The sequence below is a fragment of the Trachemys scripta genome, chromosome 3 (assembly GCF_013100865.1).
Source record: "Trachemys scripta elegans isolate TJP31775 chromosome 3, CAS_Tse_1.0, whole genome shotgun sequence".
NCBI classification, from domain to species: domain Eukaryota; kingdom Metazoa; phylum Chordata; order Testudines; family Emydidae; genus Trachemys; species Trachemys scripta.
The window spans coordinates 167,603,375-167,626,470 of NC_048300.1; the positions used below are offsets into that span (position 1 = coordinate 167,603,375).

Consider the following 23,096-nt stretch of genomic DNA (forward strand, 5'->3'; position numbering starts at 1 on the left):
ATCAAACCATAACCAACTGAAGTATTAGGAAACTTCTTATAATGAAGTATTTTAGTTCACTAAAATCTTCATTGTAAGGAGATCCTGTTCTTCCCTGGATTGATTGCAGGGTATCTCTTCATTCCATCCAGTTTCGGAACAGCACTTGCTGCTCTGGAGGACTTCTGCCACACCATATTGTGATTTCTAGCATTAGCCCATGATAAATTACTTCATTCCCATAAGCTTAGCAGAGTGAAATCCAATCATAGTGGAAAGAAGCCTTATATAATAAGTAGTGAAACTTCACTATCAAATGAGTGTAAGTCAGCTGAAATGCATTTAAGTAATTCAGGAATTTCTTTCCATTTCACTGTAAACATAGGTGTCTGTATAGCTGAGTTCATTATAAGCAAATTCCACTGTATATCACCTCTGAGTTCTACATGATTGGACTTAGATTGTAAAAGGAAAGAAACTCATTTGATTTGTCTGGGTTTTTTTTAAGCATTTCTATTTTTCACATCAGGGTGCAATGTCTGCAAGGCATAGTTTAAGTAAGATAGAGTTCATTTAATTTCCAAAAATTACTTTCATTTGTAGAGAGCTGTTTGTTGTTGGATGGTGGTTGGGTTTTTTTTTTTTTTTCCATTTGTTTTATTTTTAAAACTTTTTAAAATTTTAAGTATACAAAATTTCTGTAACAGATAAATTGCATCAATTGGTGTATAGATTAGCTATGTGACCTAAAATAAGAATATAATTAGCTTAAATTTATTCCTGTTAAAACTCCACTAACTTCAATGGATTAATACCAGGTAATTATTTTCAAAACTGTCTATTAGCTTAGAGGAATGTTACTATAAAGACATTTGAACAAAACATTGTATTAAGAACATGCAAAGTAAGCTCATAAATAAAATATTTTAATTAGATGCTTCAACCAAAAGTCCTCATTGTCAGATTTAGTTAATCTGGTGGGTTCATGTATTTGAAAGGATCATTTTTTATCTGCTATGCTCAAACTCGTGGCAACAGGAATTGAACTTGAGTCTTTTGGTGCTTGATACGGGAGCTTGTGCTACTTGAGATAAAATAGCCCCTCTCTTAGCAAGCTCATAAATTCCTAGTTGACCTAGCCACCACTAAAGTGGGACAGAGTGCCACACCAAGCAGGCATGGCTTACATATTATGTTCTCCCTTTCCAGGGAAGTGCATTGGACTTCAGAGGCTTCCCCCTTCAGTTCCCTCTATGGGCCACCATGTGTCATGTTAATACTCCAACTGGGTTGCCAGCAGCAGTAATCAAATCTGGGACATCTGGATTTTAATGCATGAGCTCTATTGTGTGAGCTGAAAGGCCGAGCTCTCTTTGCCATGGCTGTAGCTGACTCATCAATCTCTAGTTGATCTAGCCACCACTAGAGGGAGACAGAGTGCCACACCAAGCAGGCATGGCTTACATATCAAAAATACATTAACATGAGAAGTTTGTTTATTCACATTGTTAAGAAAAGCATGAATTCAAATGCACACATATAAAGTAAAAGGAAATATAAATACTGTTCCTTTTTAAGTAGATGCTCATGAACATCTGAAAAAAATCTTTATTCCCAACACACTTATAATAGGTATCTCTGTCTCTCTCCAGCTTGGAGTCCCAGAGCTTAGATTCATTACGTAGGATTCTGGAGCTCTCTTTGAGAACCTCCTCCAGAAATCCAGTGGCAGTCACCAGCTCTCTGTCAGACCCTTAATTTGAAGCTTTTGATCCACCTTCACATCCTATTTCCAGGATCCATGGTACCTCTCCACAATACTTGCTTGCACCTTGAGGAAGTCTCATGTCTCTCTCCCCAACCACCTCCTTCTCTCCCCCACCTACCTCCATATGAAAATATTAATTCCTTTTCAAATATAACTATTTATTGTATTTAATAACAGATTGCATTGCTTACATTGGTATGTTGCAAACTATAGACATACCTGGATTAGATTAGATGATAGAAAGAGAAATAGAGGTGACCTAGTCTGTTTTGACCTTGTGAATGAGAGAGTCTGAGAGCAATAGCCTTTACAGACATTAATTGATTCTCATGACACTGCACTGAGAAAGGTAAGTATTAACATACCAGTTTTACAGATAGATAAACTAAGGCACAAAGCAGTTTAAATTGACAGTGAGTCAGTAACAGAACTGAGAACAGGCACTCTGATTCAAAGTCACTTGCTGAAGACATAAGACAATGCCGCCTTAATTATTTGTTTAGTACTAGTTGAAATATCACTTACTAAAACATGTCTTTCAGCTCTGGCTTGCTGATGATTGCTGGCTACAAGCAAACTTGTATTTAGGTATTCATCAGGACTATGAGCTTGAAGACCAGAGGCCATATTGTTTCAGTGTCATGGTTGGACATGGCAAGAGTCATTATTTTAACGTAGAGCTTGGCAGTGAGTTGGCGGCATGGGAAAAATCATTTCAAAGAGCAATTTTCTTGGAAGTTCAAAGAACAGGGGTAAGTAATACATAACTTAATTACTGCAGACATTTTATTGCTAAAATAAGTGTAACATATAGAACATTTTAGACATTTTTATATGTTTTTGTAATTTGTTCAAATTGATTTTCAGAAAGAGATAGGCAACGAAAGGTACAGAAATGCAAATGACTTACAACTTTTGTACTTTTCAAATACTGCATGCTTCACTGGCTCTCCAGTAGAATTATGGAACTATGCAATTTTGCAACTTGTCAAAGCAGCAAGACCAAATATACTACTGAGACATAACATATTAGGGTGGGGGTAAAAGTAATCAAATAGGAGAAGATTATACATGAATAGGCGGAGGAGGGAAGGAGAGGACTGGGGAGGGTGAGGGGGGAAGGGAGAGGAGAGGTTAAATGGAATGGAAGTCTGGCATTCTTTAAACCATCTCAACATTTTTATATAGAAATGGGGTCCAAGTTTCTTCAGATTCATATAATTGCTGTCTACAGCAATGAACTATTCTTTCTTTGGCTGCTAACTCAGACATAGTGGAATACTACTGCTCTATTCTTGGGCATAAGTAGGGCCCTACCAATTTTTACAGCTGTGAAAAACACATCATGGACCATGAAATAAGCCCTTCCCCATGAAATCCGATGTCCCCTTGTTCCTAGGAGTACCCCAGCAAAGGGGGCACCTAGCTCCAGCTGGGTAAGGGAGGGACAGGACTTGTCCCTCCTCTGCACAGCTGCTCTGGGTGGGGAGAGAAACCAGACCAGACACAGCAGCCCCAGAGCCCTCCTGCAGCTGGAGGAGGCTTGTGGAGTTGGATCCAATCTTCCCTGTGCTGCTGGGTGCACCCCAGCTGAGGGCTCCTAGCTGCTAGTCCAAGCAGGGCTGGGGCAGCACAGGACTTGATCTTTCCCTGCAGGGCTGCTCTTGGGTATGGCTCCAGCTGCAGATAGCTCTGCACCCCCCCCCACCACTCTGTCCAGCTCTGAAGGCAGCACAGAAGTGAGGGTGGCAATCCCATGACTCCCCTACAAACGGTTTGCAAACCCCTCTCTTCCCCCCCCCAGCTCTTTTGGGTCGGGTCCTCCACGGTTACAACACTGTGAAATTTGAGATTTAAACATCTGAAAACATGAATTTACCAATTATCAAATCCTATGGCTGTGAAATTGACCATAATGGACCGTCAATTTGGTAGGTCTCTAGGCATAAACCCACAATTTCATTTTTGTAAAATCTTGTACTTGGTGACTATTGCAGCTCTCAAGAACCAAAGTCTTTGTGGCAGAGTTAAACTCAGTTTATAGGGCCTCATTTTTGGCTGAGGTTTGACTGTTGAAAGCTGGGCAGTCTTTTTAAGTCCATCTCTTTTCACAGCTGCCTAACTATTGGACAGTCCCATAGTATGTGCATCAGGGTTCCTTCTTCTTTGTTACAGTGCCAGCTAATATCAGAAGATAAGGCCTTTATCTTGTGCAACCTCCTTGGTGTCCCAGTACATTTTGAATAAAATCTTTTGTTGTATCAAACATAACCTGAGATCCACAAAGACATTTTTAACATTATGTAATATGCTCTGCCATTTGGATTCTTTTAAGGGCTCTGATAACTCCCCATTCTTTCATGAACACCAAATTAATGAGATTCCTCTTCATTAGCAAAGTATACATAGTGGACTTGTGCCTGGGCTGTTTATGAAGCATTTCCAAAGTTCCCAGTAGTTGTGTGGCCTCTGGCAGTCCTAGGGCATCCGGAACAAACTGATATGTTAGCAAGTGTCTTAGTTGTAAATACTGCCACTCCACTGAGGGTGGCAGGTTATAAGGTTGCTTTAGTGACAGAAAATGGACAAAGCCTTCATGACTGACTAATTGGGAAAACCATATGATGCTCCTGCTGAGCCGGTTTTTCCAAATTATAGCTTTGTTACTGACTTGCAAATCTGGGTTACCCGGGTAGGTGATTTTGCATGATTTCAATGTTGAAATTGAAATCTCTTAGCTAAGATAACCCAGACCCTTTCGATAGCCACCGCTGTAAGCACCTTGTTTTTCTCCCTCAGACAAAAAAAAAAGAAACTGAGGAGACCTGCAGGGGGAATAGAATTCATTAATACACCTTCAGTTTCCACCCATTTGGGTACAAGGGTGTTAGCATGTTGGAACTGGTTTGATATCTGTGACATAATAAAATCATAATTGTGATTTTGTAGGTCTGGGAGTGCAGTGCCCCCATTGGTTACAGGGAACTGGAGTTTGTTAAGTGATAATTGTGGACGTTGATCAGGGCCCTAGAGGAAGGCTCTAATAATGCTATTAAATTTTCTAAAATAAGATTTTGGGATAAATACAGACAGGCTCCTCTATATCTGAAGTAGCCTAAGCAGAATATTCATTTTTATTGTGTTAACCATTCCTCACAGGTTCAGGGAAAGAGGATGCTACCTAGTCGTACACTAATGATTTGAGAGAGTGTATGATCTAAATTTATCTTCACTAGTTAATGCTTCTTGAGGAGGCTTGTGGAGTTGGATCCGATCTTCCCTGTGCTGCTGGGTGTGCCCAAGCTGGGGGCTCCTAGCTGTTAGCCCAAGCAGGGCTAGGGCAGCACAGGTACAATATACCTAGGCACACAATTGCAATAGTTTACCTATGGAAATTCAATGGAGAGAAAACCCCTCTACATTTCAACTGGTAGATTTGGAGCAGTTCTAATTTTTTCCAATTTAGTTTGTAACCAGATATTGATTCAAATTTTTGAATTAGTGATAAGTGGGCTGGAATTGTTGTTTCTGGCTTGGATATAAATTTTATATTTTTAATAATCTTATAGTGAATACACTGAATACAAAAAAAAGGGGGGAGGGATAGCTCAGTGGTTTGAGTGTTGGCCTGTTAAACCCAGGGTTGTGAGCTCAATCCTTGAGGGGGGCACTTAGGGATCTGGGGCAAAAAATCAGTACTTGGTCCTGTGAGTGAAGGCAGGGAACTGGACTCAATGACCTTTCAGGGTCCCTTCCAGTTCTATGAGATAGGTATAAGTCCAATAATCATGTAAACATTGATTTATCTATGAACATGCTCTCTGACTAGCATGTGTGACAGCTCAGGGAACAGATGTTCCAACAAGAATATTATAATCAAGTTACCCTGATTATAATAAATAGAAAATCAATACAATTATCCTGTGAAGATTTTTTGAAAAAACCTGGTTATGAAACTTCTATTCAGAAGGGCTAAGTTCATCCTCTTGTTATGCCCAATCTTTTAATTTAAAAAGAGAGCAACTAGCCAGATTCTGCTCTCATAATACACACGTGTGTGTGTGCTTTGGGAGTGACTCTGTTGACATCAAAAGAGTTATGCCAGTGTAAAATGTTATGAGTAAACCCTGCTGGGTTAAATGAGGAATGTTAAACCTCAAAACTAGGAGCTCCCAGATTGTCACCACTACGAGGATGATAAAATCCATCTCAGCCTGATTCTTTTCTCAGATATAAACATACATTTCTCTTGAATGGGAGTTACACTGCTGTTCTGAAAGCAGAATTAGTCTCACAGTATTCATTCAGATACTCTCTGGACTCTAAAATCTAATAGGATATTACCATTATGTACAGTAAGTAAATTAAACACTGATCAGCTAGAGCTGTATCCCCAGATGCACTGGACCAGGTCTGGGGGCACATGATGGAGGAGGGACAGAGATGGGTTTCCTTCTTCCCCATTCCAAATTCCCAGAGATGCTTGGGAACTGGTTCAGCCCCTGGTGCAAATAACCATGGGTCATATAATATGTGCTGGTTTCCTAATGGTGGTACCAGAGCACAGTACACTCCATTATTACAAAACATACCGTTTCATATCTCCAGCACATCGAAAATACGCTATGCTGTGGGAGACGGTGCTGGGAAAAGGGGACTTCGCAGGGCTAAGGATCTGGATTCTGAAGTCCAAAAGAGGAATTTAGTCCTATAAAATCTATTGCTTAAACAAGCAAACAAACAAACAAACAACAAATCCAGAGGTGTTTCCTCTTCTGAGATGTGTAAACTGGTTGCTTGGGAAAAAATGCTTTCCTCAAACAATCTCTGAGTCTAGTTATTTTAGATTTTTAAATCTGTACTTCATCATCGTTTTGCCTCTTGGGTTCACACTGGCATGCAGTTCAGTGACAGATAACACTGGTCTACAATTTTTGAGAAGTCGTCTGCTTCAGAGATAAAATGTGCTATTTATTATGTATTTTGATGTGCTGAATTCAAATATGACAATTAAAACAACTGATTGGCTACTGTTTCTAAGATATTTAAGTTTTTACATTTTATGTCTATGTATATTGTGTAGATAGTAGAGTTTTAATCATAAATTGTAAACCTAGGTCTTTTCATGTGTTTATGGTTGCTTTACATGATAATATTTCACCTGTCCTGTTTATGTAACACTTTAAAAATCAGCAAAAGTGTTATATAAATAAAATTTATTATGAAACAAAAGGCAAAAAACTATTATGTACATAGTTTAGTCCTATTCAGTGTCTACTCGGCGCTTCTTGGCTTGTCTCTTGTATTCATTAAATGGAGCATCTCTTGTCACTGTCCAGCAATAGTCTGCAAGCATTGATGGGCTCCATTTGCCCTGATAGCATTTCTCCATTGTTGCAATGTCCTGGTGAAATCGCTCGCCGGGCTCATCGCTCACTGCTCTGCAGTTCGGTGGAAAAAAATCTAGATGAGAGTGCAAAAAATATATCTTTAGTGATATGTTGCAACCAAGGCTTTTGTATGCCTTGAGGAGGTTTTCCATCAACAACCTGTAGTTGTCTGCCTTGTTGTTTCCGCGAAAATTGATTGCCACTAACTGGAAGGCTTTCCATGCCGTCTTTTCCTTGGCACGCAGTGCATGGTCAAATGCATCATCTCGAAGAAGTTCACGAATCTGAGGACCAACAAAGACACCTTCCTTTATCTTAGCTTCACTTAACCTTGGAAATTTTCCATGGAGGTACTTGAAAGCTGCTTGTGTTTTGTCAATGGCCTTGACAAAGTTCTTCATCAAACCCAGCTTGATGTGTAAGGGTGGTAACAAAATCTTCCTTGATTCAACAAGTGGTGGATGCTGAACACTTTTCCTCCCAGGCTCCAATGACTGTCAGAGTGGCCAATCTTTCTTGATGTAGTGGGAATCTCTTGCACGACTAACCCATTCGCAGAGAAAACAGCAGTACTTTGTGTATCCAGTCTGCAGACCAAGCAAGAGAGCAACAACCTTCAAATCGCCACAAAGCTGCCACTGATGTTGGTCATAGTTTATGCACCTCAAAAGTTGTTTCATGTTGTCATAGGTTTCCTTCATATGGACTGCATGACCAACTGGAATTGGTGGCAAAACATTGCCATTATGCAGTAAAACAGCTTTAAGACTCGTCTTCGATGAATCAATGAACAGTCTCCACTCATCTGGATCGTGAACGATGTTGAGGGCTGCCATCACACCATCAATGTTGTTGCAGGCTACAAGATCAGCTTCCATGAAGAAGAATGGGACAAGATCCTTTGGATGGTCACGGAACATGGAAACCCTAACATCACCTGCCAGGAGATTCCACTGCTGTAGTCTGGAGCCCAACAGCTCTGCCTTACTCTTGGGTAGTTCCAAATCCCTGAGAAGGTCATTTAGTTCACCTTGTGTTATGAGATGTGGTTCAGAGAAGGAGGATGGGAGAAAATGTGGGTCCTGTGACATTGATGGTTCAGGACCAGAAGTTTCATCCTCTTCCTCTTCCTCGTCTGACTCAAGTGAGAATGATTCTGGTGCATCAGGAACCGGCAGTCCTTCTCCGTGGGGTACTGGGCGTTTGGAATGTTTGGATAATGCACAGTCCACTTTTTCTTCTTTCAGAGTAGCAGCCGTGTTAGTCTGTATCCGCAAAAATAACAGGAGTACTTGTGGCACCTTAGAGACTAACAAATGCTCTAATTATGCTCTAATAAATTTGTTAGTCTCTAAGGTGCCACAAGTACTCCTGTTCTTTTTTCTTCTTTGACACACTTTTCCCAACTGGAGGCACCATACAGAAGTAACAATTGCTGGTATGATCTGTTGGCTCTCTCCAAATCATTGACACTGCAAAAGGCATAGATTTCCTTTTCCTGTTCAACCGCTGGCAAAGATTTGTTGCACAAGTGTTGCAGCATATGTGTGGGGCCCACCTCTTGTCCTGATCTCCAATTTTGCAGCCAAAATTAAGGTGATAGGCTTTCTTAACCATAGTGGTTATACTGCGCTTTTGTGATGCAAAAGTCACTTCACCACAAACATAGCAGAAGTTATCTGCACTGTTCACACAAGTACGAGGCATCTCTGCTCACTTTGGCTAAACAGAAATTTGTCCCTTTGCAAAATCAAACACTGACAAATAAGAGAGCACGACACTGTATGATTTCTAGAGCTGATATAGGGCAATTTGTTCAGCAGAGTGATGTAAGCTTTGTTATGATTGCATCATCCATGACTTCTAGAAATAACATGATGCAATTCATATCATGTATGACGCAATACCAGCTTCAGATTGCATCAGTCATTGTTTTGCCTAAAAAGCAAGTACTGTCCAAACCCAGTCATAGGTTTATTCATAGATCCAGTCAAAGATGTATTTTAGCCATTTCTGGTTTAAATTGAGATCCCTTCCCTTTATAACTCACTTATCCTCCGCCATTCCCAAGTCAAGGGTCGTATATACTGACCCAATAGCATATCTTGAAAACTAGAGCCAATCAACAATTTTAAGCATCATTTTCGTTCTCAGTGACCCAGAATTAGTAAAGTTGGACTACATCTATTTCAGAAACATTTTGGCTGTAGAGCAGTGTAACTTTTAATGCAATATAACTCGAGGGGACTCATGCCACAACTTGACAATTGTATATAGAATATGAATATATAGTGATGGGCTATGCAAACATCCTAGGTCAGAAGGGGTTAAAAGACAGAACTGGACCCAGGTAGTCCTGCGCCTCCAGCCCCGCAGAGCATGCTCCAACTGGAGAAAGGGTTGAAAAGAGAGTATCCCAGCTCTGAAGAGAGGCGGGAGACTGAGATACCCTGAAGGCTCCTGACAATGGCACCAGTTTAGTCTCCCTGAGAGAATTGGAGTCATATGCTGAGCCCAGTTGGGGCTTATGACCGGAGTCCCAAGGGGGGAACTAACTGAAGTCACTCAATTAGGATTAACTGCAAAGAATGGGTCAGACAATCCCCAAAACTGGTAGATATTCCAATACTTAGATTTACCAAGCCAGCACAAAACAGCTTCTGTAATACCTCACTGGTTACCCAGAAGCCAACAACACAGTTTCCTTAAAGTGACCCAGCTTCTGCTTGGGGCGGCAAAAACCCTGGAGCTGGCCCTGCCAGTAGGTCCCACCTTAGGGGTGCTGTAACAATTTTTATAGCAGGGATGCTGAGAGCATTTGACCAAAATTGTATATAATGGAATCCACTTCAAGCCAGGGTGTGCAGCAGCACCCACAGAACCCCTAGTTCTAGCATCTATTGCCACCTAACCCGCCATGGACCCTATTGCTTATAATAAAGTATATTTAAAATGGTATGTATTACTATATATAGAGAGAGAGTATCTTATAAATATATACAATAGCTATTACTGAGTCAATAATATTAGCAGGTGTCCAAATATTTCATTGTACTAATAGCTTTAGTAAGTAACTCTTTGCTCAATTTTGGCTGGTAATTTTAAGTTACTCACCATTTCTGTGTGTTAATATTGAAGACATGGTAGATTGGAATGGAAATGGCATACAATCTCTTCTGTCATTTTAGGTAAGTATGTGTGTAAAGATATATACGATTATCAACTGGAAAACTTGTGCATTTGTATTATGTCCTAGACACTTAGAAGAGGGATATGGATGTGGGGAAATATATTATACTGATAGCCTCACTTGTCCACTGCTTTTGGAAAAAAGTCTGACTTACATCAGAGCAATTGTCTTTATGAAGGTCATTGAGTCTAGCCCCTTGCTTTCACTAGCAGGACCAAGTACTGATTTTGCCCCAGATCCCTAAGTGGCCCCCTCAAGGATTGAACTCACAACCATGGGTTTAGCAGGCCAATGCTCAAACCACTGAGCTATCCCTCCCCCCCATAGTAATATTGCTGGCAGTGAAGAAGGGCTGCATATTTCAGTGGCCAGCAAATCTTAGGTTGGCAACTACAGGACACATCTTAGCATTAGATTGTACACATACTTCCCTTTCAAACATTTTTTACAACTTTCTGACAGTTTTATACCTCTGATACTGAAGCCCCCTGAAAGCTCCTTCCCAATTTTTGTCAGCCTTGGTTCCTCCATATTCCTCCTAAACGTCGACTTGCCATATGCTTCTAATCGCCCTCTTTCGAACTGAGCTTTTTCATGGACTCATCTGGAGAAATGCACCTTTCAGAATCTTAATCCCAACACTCTCAGGCTCAGTACCGAAAATGTGCAGACTCTTCAGCAAGAATCAAAGATGTTATATTATAAACCATTAAAGTAATACTCTATGTGCCATTTCTTATAAATACATCCATATTTCAGTTATTTTTGGCAATTCTATTCTCACGGAAATATTTTTAATAAAGGCATGGAAGTCAAAATGGCAGTTTGTGAAAAATTACTTTGTGATTTATTGTGCGTTAACTTTTAAGATAAGGATTCCAAGACATGTAAATGGATAACTCTGAACCCTTTCGGTCATATTTCTGATTAATTGCTTAGTCCAGCTTTGGTAATTCATTCCCCTAAGCTCCAGGATAGCTTCTTGTTTTATGGGCAGAATAGTAAAGCGTTTATAATGCTGAGCACATAGGTTACTGGGAAGATTCTCTTTTCATTTCATGTGAAATATTATGGTGGTAGGGAAGAAATCTTAATGTAAATTGGGATATTTGTAAAATGCCTTGGAAACTGCAGAAGATAATCTGTGCATTTTAAAAATCTCTTCTGGCAATGGTTGCCATGCTGAGGATAGCAGGATTACAAGTGGTGTGTTGCTAATCTCATTTTAAAAAACTGCCACAAAATTATACTCTGAGAAGGCCATGTTCAAAAGGAGCATAGAGGAGGGAGCCAAGTACTGTGGGATCCAATGAACTCAAAGAAAAACAACCACTTTCCTATAACCGTAACCAAGGAGAGGAGGAAACAGCTCTTGGAAAGAGAACATAATTAAGTGCACTTTGCTGAAATGTTTATATTGTAAGTATCGATAGTAGAGTGAAGGGTAATTTGGACAGGTGGGGTATTAGACCTTTCAGACCTATGTCTCAATAGCATCATTTTCACTTGGAGTTTTTTGAAATACCTGTCACTTGTAATCCAAAGACAAAAAATTTGCTCTTCAGAACTATTTTCAGGAGCCTCAGGGGTAAGTCATCCTTGATATAGAAGAATTAACATTATCCAGACAGAGGGATGGGGTGAATTCCAGTCAGAATTTTAATAAGGGACTCGGTGAACCTGTGATGGGTTGGATCACAGAAACCCCCTTGGGAACTGCCAACCGATGTGCCAAGACTACTTCTGCCCCTGCTTTCCTGCCCTGGCAGCTCAGGAATCCAACACCATCTTGTTGAGCCAGACATACCCATCTGCTCCAACACAGACCCAGGGTCTGAATTGCTTCCCCACAGTTGCAGACTTAACTGAAAGCAGCTTACAGAAGTGTTCTTGTCTTTAACACCCAGATGCCCAACTCCCAATAATAATAATAATTATAATAATTAATGGAGATATCCTATCTCCTAGAACTGGAAGGGACCTTGAAAGGTCATCGAGTCCAGCCCCCTGCCTTCACTAGCAGGACCAAGTACTGATTTTGCCCCAGATACCCAAGTGGCCCCCTCAAGGATTGAACTCACAACCCTGGGTTTAGCAGGTCAATGCTCAAACCAGCAATGGGGTCTAAAACCCAAATAAATCCATTTTACCCTGTATAAAGCTTATACAAGGTAAACTCATAAATTGTTCGCCCTCTATAACACTGATAGAGAGATATGCACAGCTGTTTGCCCCCCCCCCCCCAGATATTAATACATACTCTGGGTTAATTAATAAGTAAAAAGTGATTTTATTAAATACAGAAAGTAGGATTTAAGTGGTTCCGAGTAGTAACAGACAGATGGATTCCAGTTCAGGTGACATGATCACATGTCACTGTAAGACTTCAGGAAGACTTGCAAGTACTGTAAAACAGAGCCATCTGCAGTCAATTGTTCTGGTGGATGAGAATCATCAAGATTCCAAACCACCATTAATGGCCCACACTTTACATAATTACAATAGGCCCTCAGAGTTATATTTCATATTTCTAGTGTCAGATACAAGAGTGATACATTTATACAAATAGGATGACCACACTCAGTAGTTCATAAGCTTTGTAATGATACCTTACAAGAGACCTTTTGCATGAAGCATATGCCAGTTATATTAGCCTATTTCATAAAATCATATAGAGTGCAACGTCACAGAACCCTCATGAGTTTCCCTTAAGCACATATCTATAGAATATTCATACATGGAGTTTTGAGTTTGTCAAATCCCTCTCTGATTTAATTATAAGACTGTTAATGAGCAAAGCTCAAATTAATACATCACAGTGTCTTTATGGTTTCCTTATTGGTGAAGGAAGAGAGATACTGGGCCCACAATGAACACAAAATGTTCACATTTGGCTTTGTATCTAAATTTGATGCTGTTTCCAGACCTCCTTACTGTTTCTTGACCCTCCAGGATGGATATTCCAGCACTCCCTACTCTCTAGCTGAACTCCTTTCTTACGTTTTTTTCTCCTCCCTCTGCCTTGTTCAACGTGAATTATCTGGTTATCAGCTGAGTGTAGGATAGGATAGCTGAATGTTTTGTGACCTGCACAGAAGTCTTTGAATATCATGACAGAATTGCATCTTTCATGTCTCTATCTAGTAACATCAAGAGAGAACAAAGGAAGATATGTCCATGATATGGGGGGGTATGGGAGTGTATCTCAGTGAATGGATGGAAACCACCAATTTGTGAGACAGTGGCAAGGACAATTCAACCAAAAGGAGGTTGTCCTTGAATTGGAAGTGGTTAGGATTGTGATTTGCACTTGCTGTTTGATGCTAACAGAGGGATTAAAAAAATGTTCAGAAGCCTGTGAATGTTGGGGTTTCACAGTGAGGGAGTTATCTTACAGAAAGGATACTTTGAAAGAATGTCTGGGCAAAAGCCTTCTATTAGCATGTACATGAGAATCCTTGCAGTCAGTGTAAGGAATCGGAAGAGAAAATATTCTCTCTCTCAGTTGTCTAGAGGCTTGGAGTTAAACAATTACAAACACAAAATATAGGGTTAAATATCAAATCCAAGACATCCTGCTTCTAGTTGTGTAGGAAATTCTGCAATCACCAGTAAGTGTATATGCATGTTATGAGAGAAATGATTGAGGAGTAAGGGTGAGAAATGAACTTTTTAGAACTTCAGAGATATTTGGTTTGTATGCAAGATGAAATGTAGGAATCCAAACATTCTGTTTCCCAGGCTGGGCTTCCTCCAAAAAATATCTCGGCTATATCAACAAATACTTGTTCTGTATTTTTACAATAATGTAATAAAGTAGATTCTTGAACATACAATATAAATATTATGTCCAGTGAGAGCTATAGCAAAAAGTCATGAAGCAAATCAAACTGCTCCCTGCAGTACTGATGCAGTTGGATAACTTGATTTCATAAATCATTTATATTGTTTGGTCAAAAAAAGTTATTTGGTATAAGTTACTACATCCTGTAAGTTAGGTCCGATGTTAGGCTTTAGCTGAGTGCATGTAGAAAGCTTGATTAAGACTGTCACATTTTTAGCCATTCTCTGCTGTATTTTTATTAGTGATGATTCCAAATGGCAGAAGCTCCAAGACATTTTTTTTCTCTTTGATGCTATAAATCAACAGGTTGGCAGTTGTCACAGAATCCTATGAGTCAGAAGAATTAACCTTGCCAGTCAGCCTGAGAATGATAGTTAATTTGTTGACCTCAGTATTTTTGTGTAGTGCCTCAAGTTGAGGGAGGGGAAATATCTCAACTGTAAAAAGCATGTTCCAGGATTTTCCAACATGAAAAAAAAAGAAAATTCCTCTCCTATCATTGATATATATATATATTGCAAATTATGAAAACAAACTAATTTTTTCAACAATAGTATACTTAATAATTTGTGGTATTTCACTTCACCTATGTAAATAATTAATAGAGGTGTGCAACTAAATAATAATGAATAATATACAAATATGATGAATTCAACATCTCTTTCTTCTGATGGAATGAATACCTGTTTGCATATTTCTATTTCCTTGTGGGTATATATCTGTTGTTTATTCAATGAATTTTTGCACATGTTTTAAGTCTATGGATTAACAGCAAAGAGTTTTCTGCAGGAGTATTCGATTCTTGACATTCAATGTTTGAACTAGATTGGGTAGTTATGATTGGTTACATAAATTACATATTAATTGTGTCTGATCTCTTACTGGCTGTGTGTGAAAGCATTTGTGGTAGCAATATTTGTGCATGCAAATTTAAACTTCAGTCTCTATAAATATTCCTACATGCTACTTGGAATTTGCTTTCCACAAATATTGTGCCAGTAAAATTTGATCATTTAAATGCCCAGGAGTGGCACCAATTCAATCAACCATCGTCTTGTCTCTGTTTTTTGGCTGGCTTAGAGATAGCATGTCCCTTGCCAATACCATGCTGTCTCCTTGCCCCCTTCAAATTCTGTTCCCATCTGCGGTCATTAGGCATTTCCCATGGGCCTGGAAAGACTACTGAGCTGAAGTAACACACCCTATGGTCTCCACTTTGTATAAAATATTTTAATATTCATTGGAACAGGAACTGGATACCTGGTCTCCGAGGTGAGTGTGCCAATGACGAGGCATTCTCATTCTCTCTCTGGCCCAGTGACTGTATTTTATACCAAATGGAACAGCTTCAAAAGGATTGAAAAATACCCACCCCAGAACACTTAAGAGCCTGATTCAAATCAGACAGAGTGGGTATTTAAACTTGCATCTCCCACATCTCACATGAGTGCTCTAACCATTGGGGTACTGGGTATAGGACAATCCTCCTCCTCCTCTTTTGTGTGGATTAGGTGTGTTCAGGGAACACAGATTGGTTCGAGCCCAACAGGTCAACTAACAGGGTAATGCTTAGTTTATGAATCTCACTGTGACTTAGGTGCCGAGCAGCTCTGTGGTGTCAGGATTTAGGCAGCTTTACACATGCCCACTGGCAGAAATTTAGGTACCAAAGGACTTTTGGCAGTAGTTGAGTCTGGTTTTGTGAAGGCCAGTGGTCCTTACAGATTAGATTTGAGGATTTAAATATCTAACTGCCCCTTTAGCCGCCTAAGTCCCCCTGGTGAATCTAGCCCTAAGTACCCACACGAGAAACAGAAATTGGATAATTGAGAGCTCCTTAATCTAGACAACAAAGATACAACAATATCCAATAGCTAGAAGCAGAAGCCAGAGATTTTACAGTAGAAATAATGCACACATTTTTAAAAGTGAGGGTTATTAACCATTGGAACTATTTACCAAAGGTTAGTGGATTCTCTATCACTTGCAATTTTAAAATCAAAATTGGATTATTTTTCTATAAAATATTCTCTAGTTCAAACAGAAATTAATTCAGGGAAGACCTGTGGCCCATGTCATGCAGGAGGTATGACTAGATTATCATAGTGGTCCCTTTTGGTTTTACAATCTATGAATCAATTGTACTCCAACCGTTGTAGGGAAGAAAGCAAGCAAGAAAATGAATAAAATAGGATTAACAAATACTTGACTTACAGATGTATTGTGAGGTTTCAGAGTAGCAGCCGTGTTAGTCTGTATCCGCAAAAAGAACAGGAGTACTTGTGGCACCTTAGAGACTAACTAATTTATTAGAGCATAAGCTTTCATGGGCTACAGCCCACTTCTTTGGATGCATAGAATGGAACATATATTGAGGAGATATATATACACACATACAGAGAGCATGAACAGGTGGTAGTTGTCTTACCAACTCTGAGAGGCCAATTAAGTGAAAAAAACTTTTGAAGTGATAATCAAGCTAGCCCAGTACAGACAGTTTGATAAGAAATGTGAGAATACTTACAAGGGGAGATAGATTCAATGTTTGTAATGGCTCAGCCATTCCCAGTCCTTATTCAATCCTAAATTGATTGTATCTAGTTTGCATATCAATTCCAGCTCAGCAGTCTCTCGTTGGAGTCTGTTTTTGAAGTTTTTCTGTTGTAAGATAGCCACCCGCAGGTCTGTCATTGAATGACCAGACAGGTTAAAGTGTTCTCCCACTGGTTTTTGAGTATTATGATTCCTGATGTCAGATTTGTGTCCATTAATTCTTTTGCGTAGAGACTGTCCGGTTTGGCCAATGTACATAGCAGAGGGGCATTGCTGGCACATGATGGCATATATCACATTGGTAGATGTGCAGGTGAATGAGCCCCTGATGTTATGGCTGATGTGATTAGGTCCTGTGATGATGTCACTTGAACAGATATGTGGACAGAGTTGGCATCGGGCTTTGTTACAAGGATAGGTTCCTGGGTCAGTGTTTTTGTTCAGTGATGTGTGGTTGCTGGTGAGTATTTGCTTTAGGTTGGGGGGTTATCTGTAAGCGAAGACACGACTGTCTCCCAAGATGTATTGTGAAGTTTAATGAATATCTTTAAAATGCAAGGTATGTATAGTTGGACAAAATGTGCTATAAAGTTGCCAAGTATTATCATTATCTTTAAATATGAAGCAGTTTTACATGAAGCAGAATTATGCATAGAACTCCTCTTAGTAACAGGAAGAGCATCATAAACTGCTTTGAAAATTTACTCCATACTCTCCATTGAAAAACAAACCAAAAACCTACTATAAATTCAGGTGAGATATTAAATAGCAATTAGATTAGGTTAGATTTATAGGGTCATTAAAAGATAATTATCAGTTTGATACCAGAAGCACCAGTTTAATTACACAATTAAATTTTAGATTGTTTTCATTATATACAGAAAGCTTACTATAATTCCAATTTACCTGGTCATTTTTAGATATGTCATTGATTCATTTTGAATCTAGTGCAAAGAACAGCAGCAAAATCTTGAGGACCCTATGAATTAACTGTAAATATGTTTGCAAAAACTTTGAATAATTCAGCCAGTAATATGCTGTGCTAAAATATAAGCATCAGGTTATGTACCTCTTTACACTGTAAACAGGACTAGAAGATCTTAATCTGAAAAGGATATTAAACAAATGATAAAATATTACCTAAATGTGATATAATTTAGCTGTGCATATGTACATTTTATTCTTTTCATGTAAAATAGAACACAAGTTGACATTTAACACATAATTCACAATGTAACACATTAATGTGTTGTGAAAGGACAGTAACAGTGCTAATAAAACCAGAATACAATGTTATGAGTATTAGCAAATTATTTAAATCCTAGGTGGTCCAAATCAGAACCATAAACCAAAACACCTCTGAACTTTGGAAAAGTTTGGATCGAGATCTGAATCTTGTGGCCTGTGCCTATTTTTATTATTATGTTATGGGGGAGTTCTGTAGAATTGACTAGGAATGAAACCAATAGGATTCTAGAAGTTATTCATATTGCATACATTGAGAATTATATCCCTGCTATAATGTAAAATTCTGTTGTCTGTTGATTTAAAATCTCTAAAGAAGGTTGTCATTCTGTATTATATTTTCTAGGAATGTTCCATCTGAAAAAGAACCCTAAGCCAAGCACCTTTGAAGTCTGGTAAAATACAGATTAGAACTCAGGGGCGTGGCTGAGAACCATCTTTTGTTAAAATCTATACTTCCTTTTCCCCCAGAAGCTTAGTAAAAGCATCATTCCATTTAATGAGCAGATCAATCTCACACTGATATTTCCCATGCGAGTCTTCAGACATTTGCCCTATGCATGTACTCTCAGCTCTGTTTTCTTGCATTCTCTTAGGCACTAGTCAGAATTACTTGTCTACAAAAATCCAAATAATAGTGAATCAGCTAAATACCGGCCTGGTAAATCCACACGTATGTGTGTTCCATTTGTTGCAATCATATGGAATGCTGTTGCACCATGTGAGGGCAAGTCTGTTTTTGGGTTGTACCAGAACAAAGTTTTTGAAAGGCCCACATAGTCTGACTTCCTCTCCTGTTAGACTGGCAACTCAGCAGCTGAGGTGAAATCCTGGTACCATTGAAATCAATGCAAAGCTCCCATTGACTTCAATGAGGCCTTAGTTTCACCCTTAATCCTTTCTGCTGTTGTTTATTCCTGGATAAAGACTGGTAAATAATAGAGTTGTTTGTCTCACACGTTACTTCATAAAATAGCTGAAAATATCATGATGTGATCCAATCCAGATACATCTAAAACAGGCCAGATCTTCAGCTGGTGTAAATCAATACAGTTCCATTGACTAGAGTGATGTTACACTGATTTGTACTATCTGGGAATCTGCTTCACACAGAATGGGGAGACTGGGGTTCAAGTCCCTGCTTCAATGAATATTTAATTATTTCATGCAAAGTGGAACAACCTTTAATAAAGCATTTATTTAATTCTATCCAGTCAGCCTGAACAGAGGTGCCATGGCCATGACATTGGAAAAGATATTTTGCACTTCCTCTGACACTCTGGTACTCAGACTAATGGATTGCCAATTTTTTAAAGTGATGGCACTGTATACTTGCATATAGACAGATTTCATTGACCCTATCGCAAACATCCTTGGTATAGAGAGACACCTGGGCCCAATAATCACATTTGAATCAAAATGCCACTCACCCGCATCAACAGGTGGGGAAAATTGATGGGCCTGATAGTGAAAGGGGGATAGTCCAAGTAACAAGGGATGGCAGACATTTGCCAAGGGACAATAGTAGCTCCTCCCCTGGGAGTCTCTGGCATCCATTGGCCAGCTAAGAGAGAGGGGTGCTGAGTGACCATCATTTCCCAGCTCCCAGGGTTTAGCTCAGTGCAGGGGCCATGTGGAGCCTCCACCCACCCTACCCACCTGAACCAGGAATGGGAACCCAGCCTGACAGATGCCTCGGGTCTGGCTGCCTGTTTAGGAGGTCAGGAAGGATTTTTTTCTCCTGTGGGCCAATTGGCAGAGAATCAGGGAGCTTTTTGCCTTCCTCAGAGCACCTTCAAGCCACAGTGGGTTAAGTAGAAACATGCTTAGTGGCCATGGGGTGGTGGTGTTTATTTGTTGTAACTTGTAGCCAGTTTCCAGTGCAGTTAAGAGAAGAAAATGAACGTTTCCCAGATGTAAAAGACCTGTGATTTGGGGGATGGGCCTTGGGCTAATGTGGGCCAAGGTCAAACCTTGTGCCATTGCAGGTCTAAGTCCTCACCCTACAGCACCTTACAACATTTAGGCCAGTGGTTAGAGCACTTACTTGGGGTGTGGGAGACCCAAATTCAATTCCCATCCCCCTTTGGCAGAGAGGGAGAAAGGATTCAAAGAAGGGTCTCCCACCATTCAGGAGAACGCTCTAACCACTGAGCTCTAGGATAGTCTGATATGGGGCTCTCTCACTCTCTCGTTGAAGCTGTTCCACTGTGGATAAATAATGAAATGGACATGTGGGGAGAGGGGTCAGGAAATGACTCTAGTTGTGTGGTTAGGGCACCCACCTGATTTAAGTGGGTTGCATCTGTGGAACGGAGAAAGAAAAGTGTATTTATTAATTATACCCTTAATGTACTGTTTATTAATACCATGTGTTTCCTTTCCATCTAGTTATCCTTTTTAATAGATTTTTTAAAATATTATGTCACATCTATGATTAGCAAGGAGTCAGACTTATTCAAAATGAATTATATGAAAAATAGAAATGACATAAGAAAAATTCTAAAGGATGCATTAAAAGTCAAAAATACATGTACTTTGTATTCTAGCCCTTGTAAGCTTCAAACTATGCAAAAAATCATCTCTTTGGGGCTTATTATATATGGAAAGACATTACTGGGCAAGATTGTACAGTCTCTTCAAATCTAAGGACTTTAGTTCTAGATCCCTCCCACAATATTATATCAAGTGTGCTGTAATATTTCTTTGTCCTTTATATCAAATGTATACTCTTCTCTTCATCTCTGCTTCCTCCTTCTCAGAGATTTTATATGCTAAGTATGGGATTTTCAAACACAGTATTGGCCTCTGTTCCTCAGTCAACAGGAGTATTACTATTGCACTCCCCTCAGGGTTGAATGCAGGGGCTTTTTGTCTGGCCAGTGGAAAGAAAAAGGGCCATCGCTCCTTTAAGTGTTCCCCCTCCCTTGGGGTCATCACCTGAGTCACAGTTGGACTGGCCCATGGTCACCTTGGAAAGGAAAGATAGGGAACACATGTCCGAGTGGGGAGTGAATATATTTTTCACTGATGTTTAGGAAGGAATAATTAACTGTCTGAGGGGGGAGAGGAGGCAGCCAAGCTAATTGCTGCTGTCACCTTGTGGCAGATGTCCAGTACTGGAAGTGGACTTAAGGGAAGGTGGCCCCTAGGAAAGCTGACAAAGGTGGGTTGGGGTTCCTACATCTGGTACAGCAGAAAGACAGCTAGCTCTCCCTTAATGCCCCCCTCTTAGTCCTCATATCGGGAGGGTGCTAGGGCCTCCATAAGGGGTAGTACCGTGGGTGGGGCTGATGGCAGACCTTCCCAAGTAGATTAAGGAAAGAACAGATCTGCACTGTATGATTTAGTGGCAGGTATTTCCCAGATGAGTTGATAAAGTTGCATCCTAATTTGCCCACATCCTTTGCATCTTGTCTTTCTTCTTGTATGGTGGGGACAATGATTCCAATGGGAGCAGAGTTTGGTGAGGCCTGAATGCAATAGAAAACCCTGCCGTGTGTGTGTACTGGCAAACAAATGAACAAAATAAGAAAATAACATTTGTATATGTTCTCTTTATTTAAGTATTGTCAGCTGCAAAAACCTTTCACTGCCCCATTAGTGATAAGACTCTGTGGCCAGAACCTTCTTCAGTTCTACAGAATCGGTCCTTACTCTCGGCACAGAACAGTCACTTGGCTCCTGTGCTAGCAATGTTTGTCAGCTCTTCCTCCCATTTTTTCTGTACTTCAGATGAGTTTGCTTTAAAAATAAGAATAATAAAAAGAATTTATTAAGTGTGATGTGAAACTGGTATAATGTCTCACTGATTGGGACATATATAAGTGTCAGTGTTACTATATACAAATATTCTCAGTTCAAACTGTCAGCCTTGGCCCCGTGATTAGATTTGGGATAAGTAATTAATTTATCTGAAAGAAAATTATAATGTAATCAAATTAAGTAATATTGTTAGTTCCCAATCCAGCAGAGTTTGGCACACAAGTCACATTACACACGCATATAGTCCCATTGAATTCCACCATATTCCTCACATTCATAAAGTTCTTCACTTGCTCAGTTTTTTGCTGGATTAGGGCCTTTTCTAAAATGTTATATCTATTTCAATAACTTATTTCACTTCAGCCCTTCCGTTACCTGTACCATTGCAGAAAAGCATACATCTGCTAGACTTGTATTAGAGATACTTTTCAAGAGAACATTCTGAATGTTCCATTTAAAATCTTCAATTCCTCTTTTATTTTAATGTTGTGGATAAATTCTAATACATTCATTTGGGGGGTCTTAAGAAGTTACAGACGAACTGTGCAATATTTGCCATTGACTTTAATAGCAGTAGTTTTCAGCCCTCGGTTAATGTTTGGTCGACGTTTCAGAATTGTAAAGTGCTAAGTGTTGTTGTTCTTTGTGGTTTGCAAAGCTCACAAATTTTTATAGGATATAAATTACCAGAATACGTTTATAATGTCCATTTTCCTGTGTATTAAAGCAATACTTTTTTTTTAATTGAGCAAATAAAAATTGTGTTGTCGTGAAGTCTTTGCTTGCATGTCTTTCAGTGATTCTGCATTTAGTTGGGATAACTAGTCTCGTGAAAAAATATGCTCCAATTACATTAGATTCATGTTCATTTTTAAAAAACTGCATACAAATAATTTTGTTTTAAGCACAAACAATTGAATTAAGATTAAGATTTTTAGAACTAAACATGTCTATTAAAAAGAAAAAAATAGACTTTTATGCCACATTGCTATTTTTAATAGCAGTGCATCAATTCTTGTTGTTATTTTGCATTAATTGCTATATAGTGCTGTAAATATGTATGGAATTGTGCAAAAGATGAATATGCTAACAATTAGAGTCCAAAATGTTTGTCATGTACAGGCAAAATCCAGTTCAATATAGAAATATAAAAAACTTAGTATAAAGTTGCTTGTGAATTTACAGAGGAAATGCTTCCTGGAACAGGTGTAAATTCATTTTGTTTTATGAATTATAATATTTTCCTCTTTTTAATGGTTATTCTAAAAAGTACATTTGCAAAATATGGTTGGTGTAAAATTTGTATTAGTTTAGAATGATGAATGCAGGAGCAATATTTTTATGTTGTATTTTGGCTGATCA

The 23,096-nt window shown here is 39.2% G+C and overlaps 1 protein-coding gene across 1 annotated transcript in view; it reads left to right on the forward strand.

Moving 5' to 3' along the window:
• SNTG2 (syntrophin gamma 2) overlaps positions 1-23,096 on the forward strand; it is a 247,329-nt gene that overhangs the window by 188,330 nt on the left and 35,903 nt on the right. The window contains exon 14 of the mRNA XM_034766904.1: positions 2,290-2,499. Coding sequence (XP_034622795.1) covers positions 2,290-2,499 — 210 coding nt within the window. The remainder of the gene's footprint in view (positions 1-2,289; positions 2,500-23,096) is intronic.